Raw genomic sequence first — 19,277 nt, 5'->3', positions numbered from 1 at the left:
GAGTAGCACTCTGCTTGTCAATCCTAAATACAGTCCAACTCCTCCCATGTGGAGGCCTGAATGAGGAAAGGGAGCGCCAGAATGGAGAGCTGGGAAGTGTGGCTGAGGGAACAAGGGATCCCTGGATCATCACAGGGATCTGGGAAGCAAGAGGACAGGATGTGTGTGGTGACTGTGCTGAGTACCTGACTTTTCCACCTGTTTGGTTTAGTGCAAATGCACCCATTTAGCAGATCTGCAGTTGGATTTGGTGTTCTTTAATTTCTAAAGTTGCAGATGAAAAAGCAGTAGGATTTTCTAAGTTCATTTTAAAATACAACTTTGGCAAGAGCAGAAAGCCAGGGAGCCTGTGCTCCATTTATTCCACACTTGTACAAACATTGGGTATTGAAGTTCTCAAATTCCAGAAAGAATAGACACTAAAAGTTAAGCTGTACCAGATGTAGGTGCCACTTAGTTGCTGTCTCTGAGCTGCCTTGGCAGCCAGAAGTGCTATGGGGAGGAGGGAGGAAATTCAGCTAAACATGAAAACATGGAAAAGCATCCTGTGTGAGGCAGGAAAGTGGAGAAGGCAGCCCAGAACACTGCTGTAAGGGCAATGAGAATTGAATTTGTTTGGTGATGCTCTGCAGGTCTGCTCTGGCTCATCCCTGCAGTTTGCTGTGCAGATGGGGGGCCCTCTTGCTGTGGAAATATGTAATTTTTTTTTCACCCCAATGAAGAGAGAATTGCCTCCTGTGCTATAGGAGAATAGCAAGAACCTGTGCTTTTTTACCTCACTGAACAGAGATGTTCAGGGGCTGCTCTGGTACTTGAACACCCCTTGCCATCATGGGGGATCCTGGGAAGGATCCTGGGAAGGGTTTTCTCATGTTTTTTGTGATAAATTGAGGCACATAAAAGCACCAAGCCTTGTTTGGCATACTGACAATTCTGCAGCCAAGCCAAGCATTGGTTGTATGTGAACCCTTCCAGCCCGAGCTGGAAGTCTCTGGAGCACAAATGTGGACTATAGCACATGATCATAGAACCAAACAATGGTTTTGAGCTTGAAGGAATTTTAAAGGAATCGTCCAGTTCCAACTTCCCTGCTGCAGGCAGGGATGCCACCCACTAGAGCAGGTTGCTACAAGCCCCCATCCTGGCCTTGAACACTTACAGGAATGGGACAACCACAACTTCTCTGGACAGCCTGTGCCAGGGCCTCACCACCCTCACAGGGAAGAATTTCTTCCGAATATCCAATCTAACCCTGCCCTCTGTCAGTTTGAAGCCATTCTCTCTTGTCCTGTCACTCCATGGCCTTGTCCAAAGTCCCTCTCCAGCTCTCTTGGAACCCCTTCAGGTTCTGCAAGGTGTTCTAAGGTCTCCCCAAAACTTCCAGGCTGCACAATGCTCTGTTCTGGCATGGAAGTTACATTGTGCTGGTAGCTCTTGGGCTGCCAGGATAGTTGGACATCATTATAGCAGTGTGCTCCTCCACAGCTTCAAAGCCTTTTCAGAGCCTGGAGTCATTTCTAGAGACACAAATGCTACATAGGCCCCAACAGTGGCCCATTAATTTTCTGAGGGCATTGCAACTTTTTTGGTGGATGGAAACTCCAGGATGCAGTCCTTGGCAGCAGCAGCAGCCCCTCTTGGTTGTGCCTTTCATGCTGCACGGCCCCAGTGAAAACAAAATTATAGTGGCACAGTGTGTTTTCACACTGCTTTGTGTGGAGGAGAGGCAGCTGGCTCAGGGAGGGAGGAGGATTTTGATCTCCCTGGTTTCAGTAGAGTTATAAACAATTCTGGTGGAGTAAATATACTATCTGTGTATTGTGAACCAGTGGCCAACTGAAACAAGGAGTGTAGTGGGATACATCCTGCAGCTGTAGGATCAGTGCAGAAATTGCACAGCATGAAAGTTCTTTCAGTGACTATGAGTTTGGTCTTGATCTCCAGAATGCTTTCTGCCTTCCCAAAGCAAAGTTTTGGTGTGGTGTGGTCTGGGAGGTGGGGGATAAGCAGATCTTATCTAAACTGATTTCACTGTCTTCTGATACTGAGCTGCTTTTGACCCTCCTGCATTGATCTTGTCAGTGCCTGCCTAACTCCCTTCTCTCTTCCCTAGTATCTGAGGGCATATCTACAGCAGGAGTCTGCAATAAGCAATGTCCTTGATATTCCTTCTCGTAAAGAGCCTGCAGAGTGCCAAACCCCAGGATTTGGGGAAGAAGCCCAAGGATGCGTAAGCAATGTACACTATGGAAATGAGCTGGCAAGCTCAGCTCTCCAAACATCTCAGCATGTGCCAAGGGAGTGGAGCACCCACCACGGGGATCATGGTGTTCATCCCTCACATACCTCACTGCCTGCTGGGAATGGCAGGCCCTGCTGTGCTGGCCCTCCTGCATGTGGTGGGCAGGTGTTCTGCAGGGCTGTGGCTGCTGGACAGGCTGTGGGACAGGACAACATAACCCCATATGCCCCATCAAGATGCTGTACTGGTTTTTTTCACTGCTTGGCAGTTCCTGAAGGCCTGTCAGAGCTCCTTGCAATGAGGCAGCCTGAGCTGGGCCAGACCACATGGAGCTTGCACATGGGCTGGCAGGGTTCCCTCCCCAAATACATGACTGGTGCCAAGCTGGATGTTTCCATTTGTCCCCACTTCCTTTGTGGCAGGAGCCCTTGGTGCCTGACAGGGGGGTGGATGATGGTTGGGCTGAAGCAGGAGGAACAGTGAAGGAAGCTGCTTTCCCCACCTCTGACTGTGGGCTGGAGGATTGTTTTTCAGTACCACAAAGTCAGTGTGGGTATATTCGGGGTCCTGCCATCTCCCTGTGGCTTCAAGCCTGGTTTGGCCACTGTCCCTTGTTTACTCAGTTCCAAGACTGCACTGAGATCTGGCACCATACAGTGCTTTGGGGAAAAAATGGGCAGCTGAACAAACAAGGGTATGGATGGTGCACTAAAAGCATTGATGTCTGTTTTGTTCTGGGGTTCCTGCAGGACAGTCCCCAGTATCCTTTTCTCCTGCTCTCTATCCTGGCTTCATAATAACACTGCCATAGGTACACCATCAAGACCAGGAGCAACCCCAGCAAGTCTTCCTCTCCTTGTTTATCTCATTAGCCTTCATATTTTTTCCTTCCTCAAGCTCTTTCTGGGTGAATTATTTCCCAGAACACCTTATATCCCATGTTGTTGGCTTTACCGTAAGTGAAGTGCAGGTTACCTGGACTGCATGTTTGAAATGTGCCTTGTCAGGACCGAGCGCCTTGCTTGCAGCAGCATGTCCAGTGAGCCAGAGCACACAGGACAGTCTCTACCAGGTCTGGGATGACAACCAGTCCTGCTGAAGGTCAGGAGTGAAGGTGCATGATCCTTGCTGGCACAAGTGGAAGAAAGCACTGACCCAACCAGAAAGGGCAGTGTCCCATCAGCACCTGCATACCCTGTGGCCATGTGGTGATGAACTGCCTGTATCATTACAGGAGGGCCTGAGGCAGCTCCGGGGGCTTTTTCCTGCTTCTCAGGATGTTGTGCAAGTCGGTGGCTCACTGGTGCTCAGGGAAAGTGTGGTCATTGCCCTGCCAAAGCTTTTGAGTCTCTTGCAGCTTAAGCCCTGGCCTTATGTTTGCTTTCTGAGGGAAGTTGTTCAGCTTCAGTTCTCACTGCTGAGGATTGTTGGGGCAAGGTGAGTTGAGAAACGGTAGGGTTTCCCATTTCTTGGGATTTCTTAGGGCTTTGTTCCACAAGCAATTCCTTCAGTGGTGTTCTCTGTTTCCCTTGGATCTTTTCCCTCAGAGGACCCCTGACCATCAGCCTCTGCTGATTCTTGTTCCTCAGTTGTCTTTTTTTTTGCTGCACTCAAGGAGCTGCTCCTTCTGACTTCTGCTTGGAGTGGGCAGAATATTGCCCAACCCCTCTCCATCTGTGTTTACATCTCCAGGAATGGGTTACCTGTGCTTCTGGATGGACCTGCCCCCGCAGTGGGTTCTCCTGTGCTCTCCTCCTCAGCCACTTTGTTCTTTGTGGCTTAGAAAACAAAGCCTTTGGCAAGTGAAGGAGGTGCCTGCCCTTCCTGGGGGAGGGCCAACTGGCCTGCATTTGATTATGGCAGTGCCTCCTCATCCCTCCCCATTGTCCTTGCTGCTGTAGGAATGCCAGCCTTTTTGCGCTCCATCCCGTGAGCAAGTGTTGCTGCTCTGGGGCCCAAAGAGGGGCCGGGGCCCTTCTACCCATCGCTCTCGCCTCTCTGCACGTCTCCGTGCACCTTTCCCTCCAAGTCACAGTCCCCCCATCCCGGCTCCGGCAGCAGACGGACACAGCAAACCCTCCTGTAAGTACCAAGTGCCGGCTGACGTGTGAGCTGTATTGATATTGTTTGGAAACAATGTAGAGAAGGCTTTTCACTCGGTTGCTTGTGCGTGTCTGTGCATCCAGGGTGAATCAGAGCGCTTTGTGTGCGGCTTTTGTGCGCTCAGACAGAACCCTGTGGGCTGTGGGCATCTTTGCATGGTCCCTCTGAGCCCCAGGGCTGCGCTGTCTGTAGCACAGCAGATTTTCTCTTTATTAGAAGTTCCTCTTTCTCTTTATTAGAAGTTATTGCATGATCATTTCAGTGGGCATAATTTACCTGCAGCTAGAAGTTGCTGTGGGGGCTGGGTGCTGCAGACGGACTGGATGTATGGGCAGGGCAGGTGGTACCTCTCAGCCTCCAGGACTTCTGTCAAATATTGTACACAGCACAGGAAGGGGCTGCTCTCCTGGTCTGTTCCAAGGTTTGCTGGGTTCCTGCCCCCCAGGTGACTGAGACCTGCTGGCACAGCACTCCCAGCTTTCAGAGATGGATCTGATCTTAGATTTGGCAGCAGAAATCCAGAGTATGCTAAATAAGTTGCCTTCCACAAATGTTATCTCTGACTTCTCCCCAAAAGTTTCAGAACAGAGACCTGCTGATGCCTTGTTTTCTGCTGTGCTTCATTTCTGATTATGTACCAGATACAATTTTGCAGATGATCTTTTTGAGGGAAAAAACTCCCAGGTGATAAATAATTGATTTTTTTTTTCTTAGCCTTTGGTGAAAAAAAGAGGGTTGTGAATGCTCATCTGTGGGAAGCTGGAAAGGATCCTGGTGTCTGCAACCTGAAAGTGTGATTTTTTTGTAGCAGGCTGTTTGGCACAGTTTGAGAAGTAATTTTACTGAAAGGGTGCTATGATTCCCTGCTTTGGGAATGTGCTTGGCAGAAACACAGAGTAGAACCTCAGCACCAAAGTAGAAAAAAAAGACATTTGATGTATCCTTACTGTAGCTTACTGTAAACAGAGACATAGGTCCCTGTTCCATGATGCTGCCAGCAGTTCTGCACAGGTCAGAACATGGTTTTACCCCACAGCAGCTTGGAGCAAATGAGGTTTTGCTGTGGTTTGTAATAAAGTCCCTAGGACTTAACATGCACTATTCTCTCTACACCTCTGTGCAGAGATTGTCTTTGCTTTTCTGGGGATGGTCTGCATAACATTCCCAAATAACCATTTTGATCTTGTTACTGATGCAAGTTCTCAGGATGGTGAAAGGAGATCCAAAGGGCATGGAAGAGGAATAGTTACTGTGCTGTTTTAGGGGAAGCCACCGTTGTCTGGCTTCAGCATTGTCTGACAGCAGCTGTCTCATCTCTCTTTCTCTCTCCTTCCTCAGTTATGCCTGTAAAGTCGTGCCCCTAGACAGACATCTAGTCTGATTTGTTCTCCTATTTCAGGAGTGTCCTTTTTCATGCACAGCCTGAAGCAGTTGGGGGAATGAGCCTCAAGGAAAATCGATCCTCTGGCAGAGTTCATGCAAGGTTAATGCGTGAAATTTCTCCCCTCTTCTTCCTGCCAGGTTTTTGCTGGAGAAATCTTCCTGCAAGGTTAAAAAGAGTCTAGTCTTTACTTTCCTATCAAAGTGTATTCATGCATTAGAAAGTTTCTGCTTTGTCTTGGAGATAGCCCTCTTGTACAAACAAGAAGTCCTGAACACTTAAATCTGATCTGTTACAGATCAGATTTTTCTTTCTTGCAAAATTAGTGATTTGGAAACTGTTTTGTCTTATGAATTCTTCAGTAAATCACTGCTAGCTCTGCTGGGGCAAGGGTTATTTTCTGCTGTGTTTCACCAAAAACTGTATGGTCAAATGGGCAGTACAGCAGTAGCCCTGACAAGCTCTGTGGCAGGAGGTAAAAACTAAATAGTAGTTAGCACCAGCACTCAGTGCTCCTTTCTGGTTGCACAACATAGGTGTGAGACTCATTTGTCCCTCAGTGTTACAGGGCAGCAGCAGTGAATTAATTAGGTTTTTGTCATGTGCTAAATCCAAGTGCAATTTGCAGTTGAAGGTGAGAGGTTCTTGGGTTAAGACACTTTTGAGCACCTGTTCCAGCACCTCAGGCAGTGCTTTAGTGCAGTATGAAGTCTGTGATGTGTTCGTGACATGTGCAGAGAGGCAAAGCCTTGATTCATCTGGGGTCCTTCTCCCTCCTACTGGGCTGGCCAAATTCCCCTTGGTGGAGGACACAGAGGAAGAAGAGTCTGAGGGAGCCAGCCAGCGTGTAGCACATGTTGGGATGTGGGGTATGTGCCCTTCATGTGCCTTCCCTGACCCAAGGAGTGCCAGCATGTTCTGCCACTGCATGTATGCAGGGACTAATGCCTGACATGCTGAAACCACCTTCAGCCTTGATTGTCAGAGCACCTCTGTGTAAAAATTCCTCGGTGTCCTTGGCTGCCATGAGCATAAATTGACAGTTATCTGAAAGACTTGGGCCTCTGTCAGGTGTGTTCAAATCTCCTGCAGGATCACCACACTGGGAGCCAGTCAGTCGTGGCAGGGAAACAGCATTTCCACCCAGCAGGTTTAGGGATTTCTCAGCTCACATTGGAGCTGAGGTGCGAGGGGTGCATTGGAGCTGAGGTGTGAGCTGAGGTGTGTGTTCTTAAAGTGTGAGATCTGATGCCAGCAGAGATCTCCCTTCAGCTGGGCCCAGCCTCGTGCATGTGTGCAGTGCAAAGTTTGAGTACTTTTTTCTCCTCTAATCTTGGGCTAGAAGCTGCACAGGGTGACAGATTTTCTGAATTTCTGTGTGCTGGCATCCATCTGGATGCTGGGAGACTCCTGGAGACTGGAATTCCCTTTAGTCATGGGAGTTAAATAGATCTGTTCAAGCAATCTGGTCATGAAGCTCCCCTCAGTGTACAGATGGAACTGAAGCTCACAATGGCTCAATCTGCATATCAAAGCCCTGGACATATGGACAGGGCTCTCCCAAGCACCCGCTGCCTCTGCCGGCTCCTCCGGCTGCTCTGCAGGGCCTTGCACCCTCCAAGTGCATCTTGGTATGCTCTTAAAACAAGGAGCTCTTTCCAGCATTGTCAGTCCCCCTGCAGAGGAGAGACCCAGTGAACGTGCTGGCTGTCTGGATCCAGTTTCAGCTCCACGTCTCCTGGGGCACAAGCACCCAAACTGCAGTGCAGAGAGATCCCAACACATCATACTATAGTTAAGCAGAGTTTGGCTCTGCTTGTCACAAGGGAAAGGATGAGAAATGAAGACTACAGAGAAAGCACCCATTTTCTCCATGCAGGCCCAAGGGCATACTGGAAGTTTTGCAATCCCCAGCATGGAGCATGAGGAACCTCATTAAAAGGGAGCCAGGGCAGAGGGGAGACACCCACCACAGTCCAGTCTGTCCACACTTGCCTGTGGAGTGCCATTACAGTGGGGTATTTGAGCAGTGTGATGATGTGACTGTCAGGACAGATGTAAAAGCAAAGCATGCAAAAAGCCTTTGGAGGTGACATTAGTCTCTGAAAGGGTAATTTGTTGCTGTTGTGCAAGTTGCCAGCTCCAGCTTTGGTGACTCACACATCTCACTGTTGCTTGATCTTGAGCTTGGCTGGTAGCATGAGGCTCTTGGCTCGTTGGTGAACAAAGCTGCTGAAAAAATGGGCAGTGCCTCAAATGTGAAGAGGCTGGTTTGCAGCAAAGGCAAACATTGAAGTTTCTGGTTTTACTGGGAGCAGACTTGGCTCCTGATCCTCTGGACTTGGGAGCTTTTAAATGTTGAGAAAATCTCTATAGTGAGACAGAAAAGCAGGGGGAGAATAATCAGTGCAGAATCCACCCACAGCTACAGTCATGAGAAACTCTGGAGCTTTGAGGAAAGCAGATCTGCCACTTGCTGCCCAGCTACCTAGGGAGTAATTTTATACATACACACACAAGTAAATATACACATGCATGTCATACACATGTACATGTGTGCCTGTACATAGATATATGGTGAAACTGGCACAGGCTGCTCTTGTGGAATCTCAGAGTTGCTCTGAAGCAGGGGTTATTGTAGCTGCTCCTGATTCATCAGGTGAGTCACCCTGTTTCTAATTGACCCCCCTGGGTGCTGCCTGGCAGTGGCAGCAGTTAGAGAAGAGCAGGGCAAGCACGCGTCCTGCACGACGGCTCCAGCACAGCGAGCCACATTTGCCCTTTGGGTCCTCGTGCTGTCGTCAAGAGAGCAGAAATCATGTGCAATCTTATTTTAGCCAATTATATTTGCCTGTAATTAGGCTCTCCTGGACTTGTCATGCCTGACTGCCCAGAGGGCAAATGGAGGGATTTTTGAGCTCTGTTCAAGAGAGCTGCTGCAAAAGGATGTCCAAGCACGTTGCTCTAATGAGCAGCCTTTGATGGTACATGGACTGTGGCATGCCCAGACCAACCCTGACAGGTGCTGCTTCCCTGACCCCTTGTTGTTCTTTCCTGCCCAGCTGTGGGGTATCTGCTTGTTCTCCTTTCTTATGCTTAAATCCAAGGAGTTTCTAGTTTGTGCTCATCTCTCATCCTTTGTCCTCCCACAGTGTTTGTACAGCAGCTGGCACTTGGTAACTGGCAGAAGTGCAAATACAGGATTTAAAGTTTATTTTCCTTAGCAGCTAGTTTTAGGCAAACTAAAGATTTCAGTGGTCTGTTCTCCCTTGGAGGAGGGGAGGCTGTCTGAGCTACACAGCAGCTCAGAAATAGTTTAGCTCTTCATTTCAAGAGCATGAGTCTTTTTCTTAGTCTTTAAAGCTGAGCTTTTACCAGCTACATCCCATGTAGGACACAGTTTTGATTAGTTTGGTTTGTGCTGCTAATGAATCACAGACAGGGCTGCAAATGCAGTTTGGAAAAGTTGACTGCTACAGAGGGATAGGAGAGTAACAGCAAACCTCTGCATAGAGAAGGGATTGCTTCTAACTTGGTGGCTTTGCTGAAATGCTTGTGCTCTGAAATTACATGGTTTCTTGTGTGTGAGTGGAGCTGCCTGCTCATGGAGCCACAGGTCTTGGTAGAAGTGAGCAGGGGCTTTGGCTCTTAGAGATGTGGAAAAAGCATCACAATGTCTGGGAGGGATCAGTGTTTGCTCCATAGCTCTTATATGTTGGGTAGCGGTTTACTTTGCATTTTGCTTGAATTTGGGCTCAGTTGGAATCCTTTCTCTCCCTGTTTTTTGCACTGTGAAGGGATATCTGGCTTGTGCCCAGTCAGGGTGTTCTCTGCACACTTCAGGAGTTCTCGTGTGAAGCACGGTCCCTTCCCCCTCTGCCTTGTCTCTGGTTACCAGGCCCCCCAATCTGGTATTTGAGCTAGCAGCATTTGCTTGTGAATAATCAGAGCTGAGATGATGCACTGAAGCAGGGGCCCTGCCTCAGTCTGGCTGTAGGGGATGAGGTACAGCACAGAGCTGGGCACAGCCAGGGTATGGACTCCCTCTGGACAGATGGGAAGGTAGGATGAAGTCTGTTTTTAACCAACAGATAGACTGGCCAAGGGAACCTCTGCAGATCCTGAAGTCTTGCTCTTTCCCTGCTCCTTTCTTCATGGGTGCTGTTAGTACTGGTAGGTGGGAGCCTGAGGAAAGCCTAAGGCAGATCCAAGTGTGTGGTGAGCTGACCACTTTCTGCTGAAGCTGCTTGGTCTCTGAGTTAGTCTTGTCACCATTTGCCAGCTGACAGTTTTTGTGGTAAGTAAGGTAAGCCTGGGTAATTTTGCTTTCAGTATATTTGGATGTAAAATAGCTTTTTAATCATGGTCCTTCTGAACTGTCAGCATATAAAGCAGTCTCCAGCCATGGGTCCCTGCTACCACTGTGCATGCAGCAGCCTGTGACAAGGGACATACCAGTGCTGTGAGCAGGAGTCATTTCTCAAATCTCCTAAAGCCATGTTGGACTTCAGAGGGAATAAGCCCAAATATCAGTAATGGCAGTAGCATTTTCTTGCAATTGAGCTGCATTTACTTTGGAATGGTGTTCTGGTGAGTCCCTGTCACTCTTTATCCCTGTGCAGGGATTGTTGCAATCTGTCTGAGCTGCACTTGGGTCAGTACCAAGGCTGTGGGTGGCCAGCAGAGCAGGGCAGCTGCAGGACTCAGTGCCTGTGTGACACCCTGCATAGCTGTTGGGAAGTGCTTTGTTTAGTTCACAGCAGTACCTGTGATGCTTTCAATTTTTCTGGCTGCACCAGTTTTGCCTCTTTTGCTGCAAGCTAACCTCATTTTGCTCTTAAAGCTCACAGCTGAAGTTAAGGGCATTTAAAATGAGCACAGTGGTGGTGAGAGGAGGTCTGGTTAATGGAGGGCTGTGTAGTTGTTTCTTTCCACAGAGACCCACAGAGTCAGTTGTGTCTCACTGAGAAACAGGAGAGTGGGGCCCAGCCTGGGTCCAGAAGCTGCGCCAAGCTGGATCAGGGCTTGTTTATGTCAGTTTCTTTTCTGCTGTCCTTGGCGGTGTTCTCAGCTGCTATGCTGCTTCCCCCTCTCTGAGCTGTAGAGAGCAAGGAAGATGGGGGCTTCCAGTCCTGGGACATTACCACAGAAGAGTGAAAAACTTGGTCTGTCTTGTTGCTGTGCTTCAGTCTTCATACCCACAAGCATGATTCCATTCCTGCCTGTATTGTTGCTCCCACCAGGGCCAGTCTTGACTGTCTCAAGATGCACTGTGCAGGCACTTGGGATTCCAAAGGAAACCTTCTCACAGCAGAGTTAGTTACCCACCCAGGTGCATTTTTCTTCTGCAGAAAGTTGATTTGCCTACCTCTGCCTATTTAGACATTCAGTTTTGTATTTGTAAAGAAATTATAGTTGCTGTCATCATCTCCCCACAGGAAGGGATGAAAATGGTTTGGACAAAGACAGGCCCCTGAAATTGCCCCTTCTGGCATATATGTGAGATGCACAGTGTCTGCTCCTTCTTTTGGCTACCCAGAAGGTGTCTTAGAGGTCACTTAACCTTGAGTATGCAAGGAATCTGATAGGTTTGTGATAGGTTTGGGTTGGGGAGGTGTAATTTCTGAGTAGTGGTTCAGGTGAGGATCCAGGACCCCTGGAAGGCTTTCAGTGCCGGCAGTGTGCCCTGAGCTAGGGCTGAGCAAGTTCTCTGGGCCTGTGTTTGCAGATGGTGCTTAAGTGATGCCAAAACCAACAGACTCCAGGAGCTCCTGTCCTCGATGTGCTGCAAGCCTTGTGCGTGGTGAAATGATCAGAAGACCAGCAGAGGATGATGGACTTGAGGGTTGCACCATAATCCAGTGAAGTCCCTGGCTTTTCCTTTCAGCATGGCAGGTCCCTGAGAGCCCTGGGCAGCCTGGCAGGACCAACCTGTTGCTGATGCCTGTTGCAGGATAGGTCAGTCAGGTGTATGCAGGAAGCACATTTGTCTTTAATCCTGTAATTGAGAGGTTCAGTAACAACTTGCCTGTAAAGATCAAAAGCTGAGGTACAGGCTCTTTCCTGCCTGGTTCCAGACATGGTTGGGAAGATTTCAGCTTCCCTGCGCACAGGTGCCTCCTTTTATCTGAGCAGCTCCTGCAGCTCTGCAGGGAAGCTGTAGGGCTGCCTGCTCCCCAAAAGCCCCTCATCCAGAGGGCTGTATCCTGGCTTGGCTGAGTGTTGTTTGCAGCCTTGCTGGGGGACAGGTGACAGCAATACCCCTGCCTGCACGAGAATGGGGGCACACTTGGTCCCTGGAGAGGATTGCCATTTATGTGCAAAAAGGGGCAGTTGAAGCGGATGATGTGACTGGAGAAAGCCTTGGTGGTCACTTAGCATGTTACCAAGCAAAGCTGCAGGATGTGGAGGCTGCTCCATTGTGCAGGGAACAAAGCTGAGCTATTTGCTGGCCTGTGACAGGCACTGGTGATGGAAGGAAATGCCATCAAGATTGAGAGTAATTTCTGCTCAGCCGTGATGTCCTTGCCAAGAACAGACAGAGACCGTATGAATATGAGAGGTGGTGGGGCTGCTGTCCTGTGTGCTTTGCAGCCCTGATCCCTCCTCACAGTAATCACATGCAGATCTGCAGAGTTCCTAGGAAATAAAAGAAGTCTCTTTTCTCTCTCTCTTATCTGAGCATGGAAATGAGTACCCCAGCCTTAGATAAGGCCTTCACAGGGCATCTGCCTTCCTGACTGGTTACTGTAGGCAGGCCTGCTGGATGTCCCTCTCCTGAACATTGCTCTCAGCACCCTCTTTGACAGCCCTGTGTGTCTTTTGAGTTCAGCTTTTCCCATCAAGCAAATGGCAGCCAGCATGCAGCCTTCAGTGGGGATGACCCACTGACCTCCACAGCCAGAGAGGTGAGATGTGCCCTTTCTTAGCCCAGACCAATGGCCAGTCTTTGCTCTGGGCAGAGCTGTGAGGGGCTGATGTTGGTTTATGTACAGCTGGAGGGGGCAGCTCAAAACCCCACAGCAGAATAGGCCATCTGTCACTGCTGTGCAGATCTGCTGGGCTTGGGGATTCACCTTGCCTTGAAATGCTTCCACCTCCAGGAAATAGAAAAACCTCTGAATTGAGGATAAATACAGATTCCCACCAAAAATCTGACATGTCCTCTGCCTCTGCACATCCCTCCTGGCTGCCAGCAGTGGGCAAGTCTGAAGCATAAAGCCTGGATCAAGGGAGAGGCAGGTCAGGGGCCTGTTGCTGCTCTAGGCAGGGTGATGGGAGGAAAGGGGGCTGCTGCTCTTTGGATTGTCCTGTGCTGCAGTTGGGTGGTGCTGAGAAGCGTTTTCCCTGAGCAGCTGCTGGTGTTTCTGAAGCAGCTCCTTGCTCTGCATGAGTAATGGGGCTGGCTGCACGCACACCATGCAGCTGCAGCTCAAAAGAGAATGTGGATGGCTGTGGGAGCTCCTGTGGAATCTGGCCCTGGAGTGACTCTGCTCAGACTGCAGGCTGGGCTGGCATTCAGCTCTCCTACAGACAGCAGCGTTTGGCTGTCAAAGCCATCAGGGACTGAGCATCATGTGAATGAAATACCTTCTGCCCTGCCTGTCTCTGTCACCAGCAGAGAGTGAGCCTGGCACCTGATATGTTTGACCACCATGTCCCTGATGAGCATGCGATGTCTGCTTGCATAAAGCTTGGGTAGGTTTTCTTGATGTCTAAAGCTGCATAAAATAAGTGATTTAAGCTCTCTGAGTGAAGGTTGCTACAGTGAGGCTGCTCAGGAAATGGAAAATGGAAAAACCAATCACTTTGTTCCTGGCACTCATTATGAGTGTTGTTTCTCTGCAGGTACACAGGGCTTGACAGGTTAAGTGGTAGAGATGGTCTGGCTCACTTCCAGGCATCCAGTTGTGTTTCTGCACATCCACTGATATTGGGCAGTTGGCCGAAGATGCCAGGCAGCCCTGTCCAGGGTGTTTTCCCCACCTTGTGTATCTGATTTCAACAAATAACCCTGTGTATTCACTGATGACCATTAAAATTCTCTAGCCAGGCCTACAGCAGCTGGTCACATCTTATTTACTCTATCATTAAATCTTACCATCTCTGCTTTATAGAGAAAATGGTGGCTTATGAACCTAAGTCAGATGTTTGTCTTTCTTCTGCTTTTTATTGATGACAGGTCTTGGTGCTGAGCCCCATTCTTTCCGTGGTGATAAGACACTCACTATTCCTTTATATTTGTCCCACTGGACCACATTTTGTCCCACTTTTCATGGTTGACTGATGCAGCAGAACTGTTTTAGCAAGGCCAGCATATGCACCACTGCTAGAGTTAAGCTCCATGAAGCTGCTTCCAGCATTCCTGGAGTATTAGAAATAAACTGCTGAGCTCAGTATTTGACTAACGAGCACAAGCATGTAGTGCAGTGGCAAGCAGAGCCAGGCAGGCAGGACACAGCACATCACACAAGCTGCCAGCAGACACAGAAAGTGCACAGGCTGCACAGCCCCAGATTCTTCCTTGCTGCAAGGATGGGTCAGAGCATTTGGGGTGATCCACAGATCCCAGCTGTGACTTCTGTGTGCTATCAGCTCCAGGAAAACAGTGTAGGGAGCAGCAGTCCTATTGCCTGCAGCGTACTGGTGCCCTTTGACCTTGTCCTGCTTGACAGTGGTGAAAGTGGCTGGGCAAAAGAGGAGAGAGAGTTCCAGGTTTTATTCTGAGCCAGGCCACACTGAGGTGTGAATTCCTGCAGTCTTAGCAGCAGCTTTCCCTGGGCCCCCCTGCCCGGAGAGGACAAACACGCCCAGCAGTGTGGGCGCCAGCTCGCAGGGACCTGGCAGGGAGGTGGGGCTGTGGCAGAGCAGCCAGCACAGCTGAAGCCCTTTGCATAAGGGGCTGTTTGTTTTGCTGAATTGTTAAGCCCCATTGACAATAGCAGCCCCCCCCCCCACTCTCTACACTCAAGGAACTGTGGTGGCCAGACACTGATCCTTTCTCTTATCTTCAGGCACTGAATTAGGGTTGTTCTTCACTGAGTCCCTCTGACTGGCTGTTGCTTTTTGTACTTGCTCTGCAGGCGTACGAGTGGGCCTTGGACGGGATGCGACACCTTGCGTGTATCAGCATGGAGGACTGCAGCTCCGCCGAGCACTGTGCAGATGTCATCAAGTGCCTGGAGAGTTACAAGGGGCAGCACCCGGACATCAGTGCTGCCCGGTTCCAGGAGATGAAGGAACTGGCCTGTGAGCTGAAGAGTGACAAGGGGCTCAAGCAGTGGAAATTTGCATGGTCTAAATGCCAGGAGACCAAGCTGGTTTTTGAAAAGAAACTGGAAGCAGCCTTGAGAACAAGAAAGTCTCTGCTGTCAGACCGCAACCCAGCTGTGGGGGAGCAGCCCCAGGCTGGCAGTGAGACTGGCACTCTGTCCCACCGGAGGCACTCTGAAGGGGCCACCTCCAGGTCCCACTGGGACAGGACTCAGAGCACATCTCATGGCTACAACAGAAGCAACAGCTGTCTGGAGTGGACTAGGGAGAAAGCTCCCTCGCCCTCCCTGAGCTGCCCTGGAGATGCTGATGCTGGGGAAGTATTTGTCTGCCCAGCTCCTCTCAGCCCTGGTCCTCACTCAAGCAGAATTTCTTTCGCCAGCAGGGCTTGTAAGTCTCCAGTGCTGCCTGAAGAAAAGCTAAACCTGGAGAGCATTTTAGAAGCCCCAGAGGTGAAGCAGTCTTGTACATCCACTCCAGTCCCTGGGAAGCTGCCTCCCAGGAAGGTGCTCCGGAAGGCCCAGAGCTTTGACCTGCCTTATGGTGAGAGCCTGTGGGCCAGCTGCCAGAGGAGCGAGCCAGCCAGGTACGGCAACACCGGCGTCTTCATTAAGGGGCTGGAGGTGAGCAGCACTGAGCTGGTGGACAGGACGTTCGCTCTGCGGCAGCCAGCTGTGAACAGCTGGGCTGCAGACTGCCTGCTGGAGGGACAGAGGGGCTGCCTCTCCGGGTCAGAAGCCAAGAGCTGGGGCAGGTAAGTGTCTGTGACATTTGGTGTTCTCTTTCTCAGGGTGATGAAAAGGCAGCCAGCAGAGATTAGAGGAGCTCTGTAGTGCAGGTTACTTTGGCACTGGCTACAGGACAGATGGAGATGTATGTAGCTCCAGCTTCCCTGCATGTGTGTATGTGATGCTGAGCAAGCCCACAGGGATGTCCCCACATAATCTGGCACCTTCCTTGGTGGGACGACAGAGAAATGGGATTTGTGGCTCTTCCCTCACAGTGTGAAAGTTCAGTTCCCAGACAGAAGAGGGAGTCTCTGAACATTGCTTCCATTGGAGAATGAGGGATTACAGAAACAGTATTCAGTGACCTAACAAAACTAGGAGTACAGGTGCAGTGGGAGAACAGAAGCTCAGGGCATCATCCCCCACACTTTTGGGAGTGCTGTACCCAGGCTGGTAGGGAGGCACATCCAGCACCTTGTGACAGCAGCTTCATAGGTGAGAGGGTGTTTGTATTTGTGCTTTGGGGCTGAAATCTCTGGGTGTCCAGCAGCTGGCATTTGTGCTGGTTTCCTTCTCTATCCTTGAGAATCTCAACTTTGTTGTCATACTACAATGTGTACCTATGCTTTGGAGAGCCCAGGGATATGAGCTGTTCTTGACAAAGGGTCTCCAGGCAGGTCTTTCAGTTGCTCTCACTGGAAAAAAATTAAAATATAAGTAAAAAAATTAATGGCAGAGATGAGAAAAGAATGCTGGGTGCTGGGGGATCATGGTTACTACTCTTGAGTGAAATGGCTGGGGACAGTGAAATCTGGAAGGGGGCTCTGATATCCCTGGGATAGCCAGAAAAGCTCATGGCAGGGAATGTGCACCAGCAGACAGCAGGGTGACCACTTTGCTTCTCAAGGGAGCAATGCAGCAGGCCTCCCGTGCCCATGGGTGCTGAGACAGTTCCACTGCTCTGTTCTCTGAACAGCCAGAGAAGTTGACTTGAGGGAAGGCTGGAATACAGGGGAGGAAGGGACACATTGGAGTAGTTATGCTTGGTGCTACACTGCCTCACAGTGGAAACCTCGAGTACCTTAGAGGCATCCTTTGAGAAATGTGAGAGCAACCTGTGCTAGGAACTGCTGTTCACTGTTGAAGTGTTAGGACACTTAAGTTTTACTCTCTGACTTTTACTAGGACAAGCCCAGCAGCGCCTAGTTCTAGAGCTATTGTTCTCCCAGGGTTAACATTGCTTCCTACAGTCTCTAGTCATCGGGCCTTCTCAAAGAAGTCACTGTGACTTCTGCTGTCACTGTTGTTTTGGGAGTGCAGCCATCTGCAGAGCAGCCCACTGTGTCCAGAGCAGGGGCTGGGTGGACCCGGGAGTGTGTGTCCTGCTGAGTTTGGGTCAGGATCACAGCCAGCCTTGGGCACTCCCTTCCTGAATCCTTCGAATCACAGACTATCCCAGGCTGAAAGGGAGACCCAAAAGGATAATTGATCCAACTTCTGACTGCATTGGACTACCCCAAGAATCACACTGTGTGCTTGAGAGCCTTGTCCAAATCCTTCTCAGCTCTGACAGGCTTGGTACCATGACCACTTCCCTGGGGAGCCTGTTCCAGTGCCTAACCACCCTCTCTGGGTGAAGGACCTTTTCCTAATAGCCTCGGCCTGAACCTCCCCTGACACAGCTTCATGCTGTTCCCTTGAGTCCTGTCAGTGCTCAGGGTCAGAGCAGTCACAGACAGTTGTGTATCTGAGCTTGGACTGTGCCAAGGATCATCTCATTTCCATGCTGGCTGTCAGAGAGAGCTTCTCTAGCGATAGTCCAGTGCTTTGCAGGCACTCTGGCTGCTGTAGCCCTGCTGCAGCCTGGGTCCCTTCAGGGCTGGGTGTTTCCTGTTGCAGCAAACTGCGGCACATCATCGATGAGATGGTGACCACGGAGCGAGAGTACGTGCGGTCACTCCGCTACATCATCGACAGCTACTTCCCCGAGATGGAGCGCCTCGACCTGCCCCAGGACCTGCGTGGGAAGCGCAGCGTCATTTTCGGAAACCTGGAGAAACTCTATGACTTCCACAGCCAATACTTCCTTCGAGAGCTTGAGAGCTGCTGCAACCACCCACTGAGGGTCAGCCACTGCTTCCTGCGACACGTAAGGCATCAGCACCTTGCCCCCAGGGTTGGGCTCTTCCAGACATGAGTTTGGTTTCTGTGCCTTTCATGTTGTGCTTTGCTACCACGAGACACTGCCAGGGAAAGAAAATCTCTGCTCCTTAAAGCCCATCTATTTCTCCAGGGACATCCCCTGCGTGTTTTCTGTCTGTGGTGTCAGAGGTAATGACTAGAGTGAGCAGAGAGGTACAGACCAACTCTGGGAGAAGAGGGCTGCTGGGCAGAAGCACAGGGACACAGGTCTTAAGGTCAGCTGCCCCATGCATTTTGCTGCTATGTGGTGTGAATGGTACCAGGTGACTCTTGGGGTATGGAAGAGGCTAGGGATAGCAGAACAATGAATCAAAAAGTCCTAGCTACTCTGGGAGTAGGAAGACAAGAACATTCCCTGGCTCTTAGTGAACTTGAAATAAAGTTATTCCTGATATCAGAGGAGGCTCTGGTGCAGCCTAGGAGAGGCAGAAGTACTAGAGTAACCTACCAGGGTTGTGGCTGTCACTGTGTCCTGGGTGCATGGGTCTCACTCGAGGATGGATCTCTTCTGCAGAAAGACCAGTTTGGAATGTATGCGTTGTACAGCAAGAACAAGCCAAAGTCAGACTCGCTGCTGGCCAGCCATGGGAATACCTTCTTCAAGGTGAGTTCCACTGCCTGTATCAGGATTGCTCAGGGTGTTTGGTCACTGATCTGTTTAAGCAAAGCCAACTTACCTGCCTGAGGCAGGCTCAGTGCTGCCTCTGCTTCCCTGGCACAACTCTCTGCACAGATGTATGGAAGGGACAGGGCACAAGTGCAGAGAGGGCTTGGAAAAGGAAGCCAGCACACAGCAGCATTGGTCCTGTGGCCTTGCATTTCCCCAGGAGTACTCATTTTCCCTGAGTACCCCAGTCAAGAGGTGTCAGTGCTTGCCTGGGGGCACAGGGTTCTCCTTGGGGAGGCTGCTGCCTTCACTGTGTTGCATTTCTCAGTTCAAGCAGGTGCAGCTGGGGGATAAGATGGACCTGGCCTCCTACCTGCTGAAACCCATCCAGCGGATGAGCAAATATGCCCTGCTCCTGAAGGACCTGATCAAGGAGTGCAGCGAGGCACAAGAGCAGGAGCTGGGCTATCTCCGTGCTGCTGAGGAGATGGTGAAGTTTCAGCTCCGGCATGGAAATGACCTGCTGGCCATGGATGCCATCCGTGACTGTGACGTATGTTCCAGTGTCTTCCCCTGCCCAGGGGAGCAGAGCCACATTTATTCCCCTTCTCTAGACTTGGGGTCTTTGGATTGTACTGTGAGCCTCCCCTCATGTTCCCCCAGTGATCAGAGTGCTGTCTGCCAGTACAGCATAGAAGGACTGCTGAGGCATGGGGCAAGGGAGAAGTGGGACCTGGAGGT

At 50.3% G+C, this 19,277-nt stretch overlaps 1 protein-coding gene across 5 annotated transcripts in view; it reads left to right on the top strand.

The window, feature by feature from the left end:
- PLEKHG4 (pleckstrin homology and RhoGEF domain containing G4) overlaps positions 1-19,277 on the top strand; it is an 85,701-nt gene that overhangs the window by 59,375 nt on the left and 7,049 nt on the right. For all 5 annotated transcript variants that reach the window (XM_030955860.1, XM_030955863.1, XM_030955862.1 and 2 more), the window contains exons 14-17: positions 14,810-15,753; positions 17,627-17,876; positions 18,444-18,533; positions 18,865-19,089. In XM_030955860.1, coding sequence (XP_030811720.1) covers positions 14,810-15,753; positions 17,627-17,876; positions 18,444-18,533; positions 18,865-19,089 — 1,509 coding nt within the window. The remainder of the gene's footprint in view (positions 1-14,809; positions 15,754-17,626; positions 17,877-18,443; positions 18,534-18,864; positions 19,090-19,277) is intronic.

The sequence above is a fragment of the Camarhynchus parvulus genome, chromosome 11 (genome assembly GCF_901933205.1).
Source record: "Camarhynchus parvulus chromosome 11, STF_HiC, whole genome shotgun sequence".
Lineage (NCBI taxonomy): Eukaryota > Metazoa > Chordata > Aves > Passeriformes > Thraupidae > Camarhynchus > Camarhynchus parvulus.
This window is presented reverse-complemented; position numbering and strand designations above follow the sequence as displayed.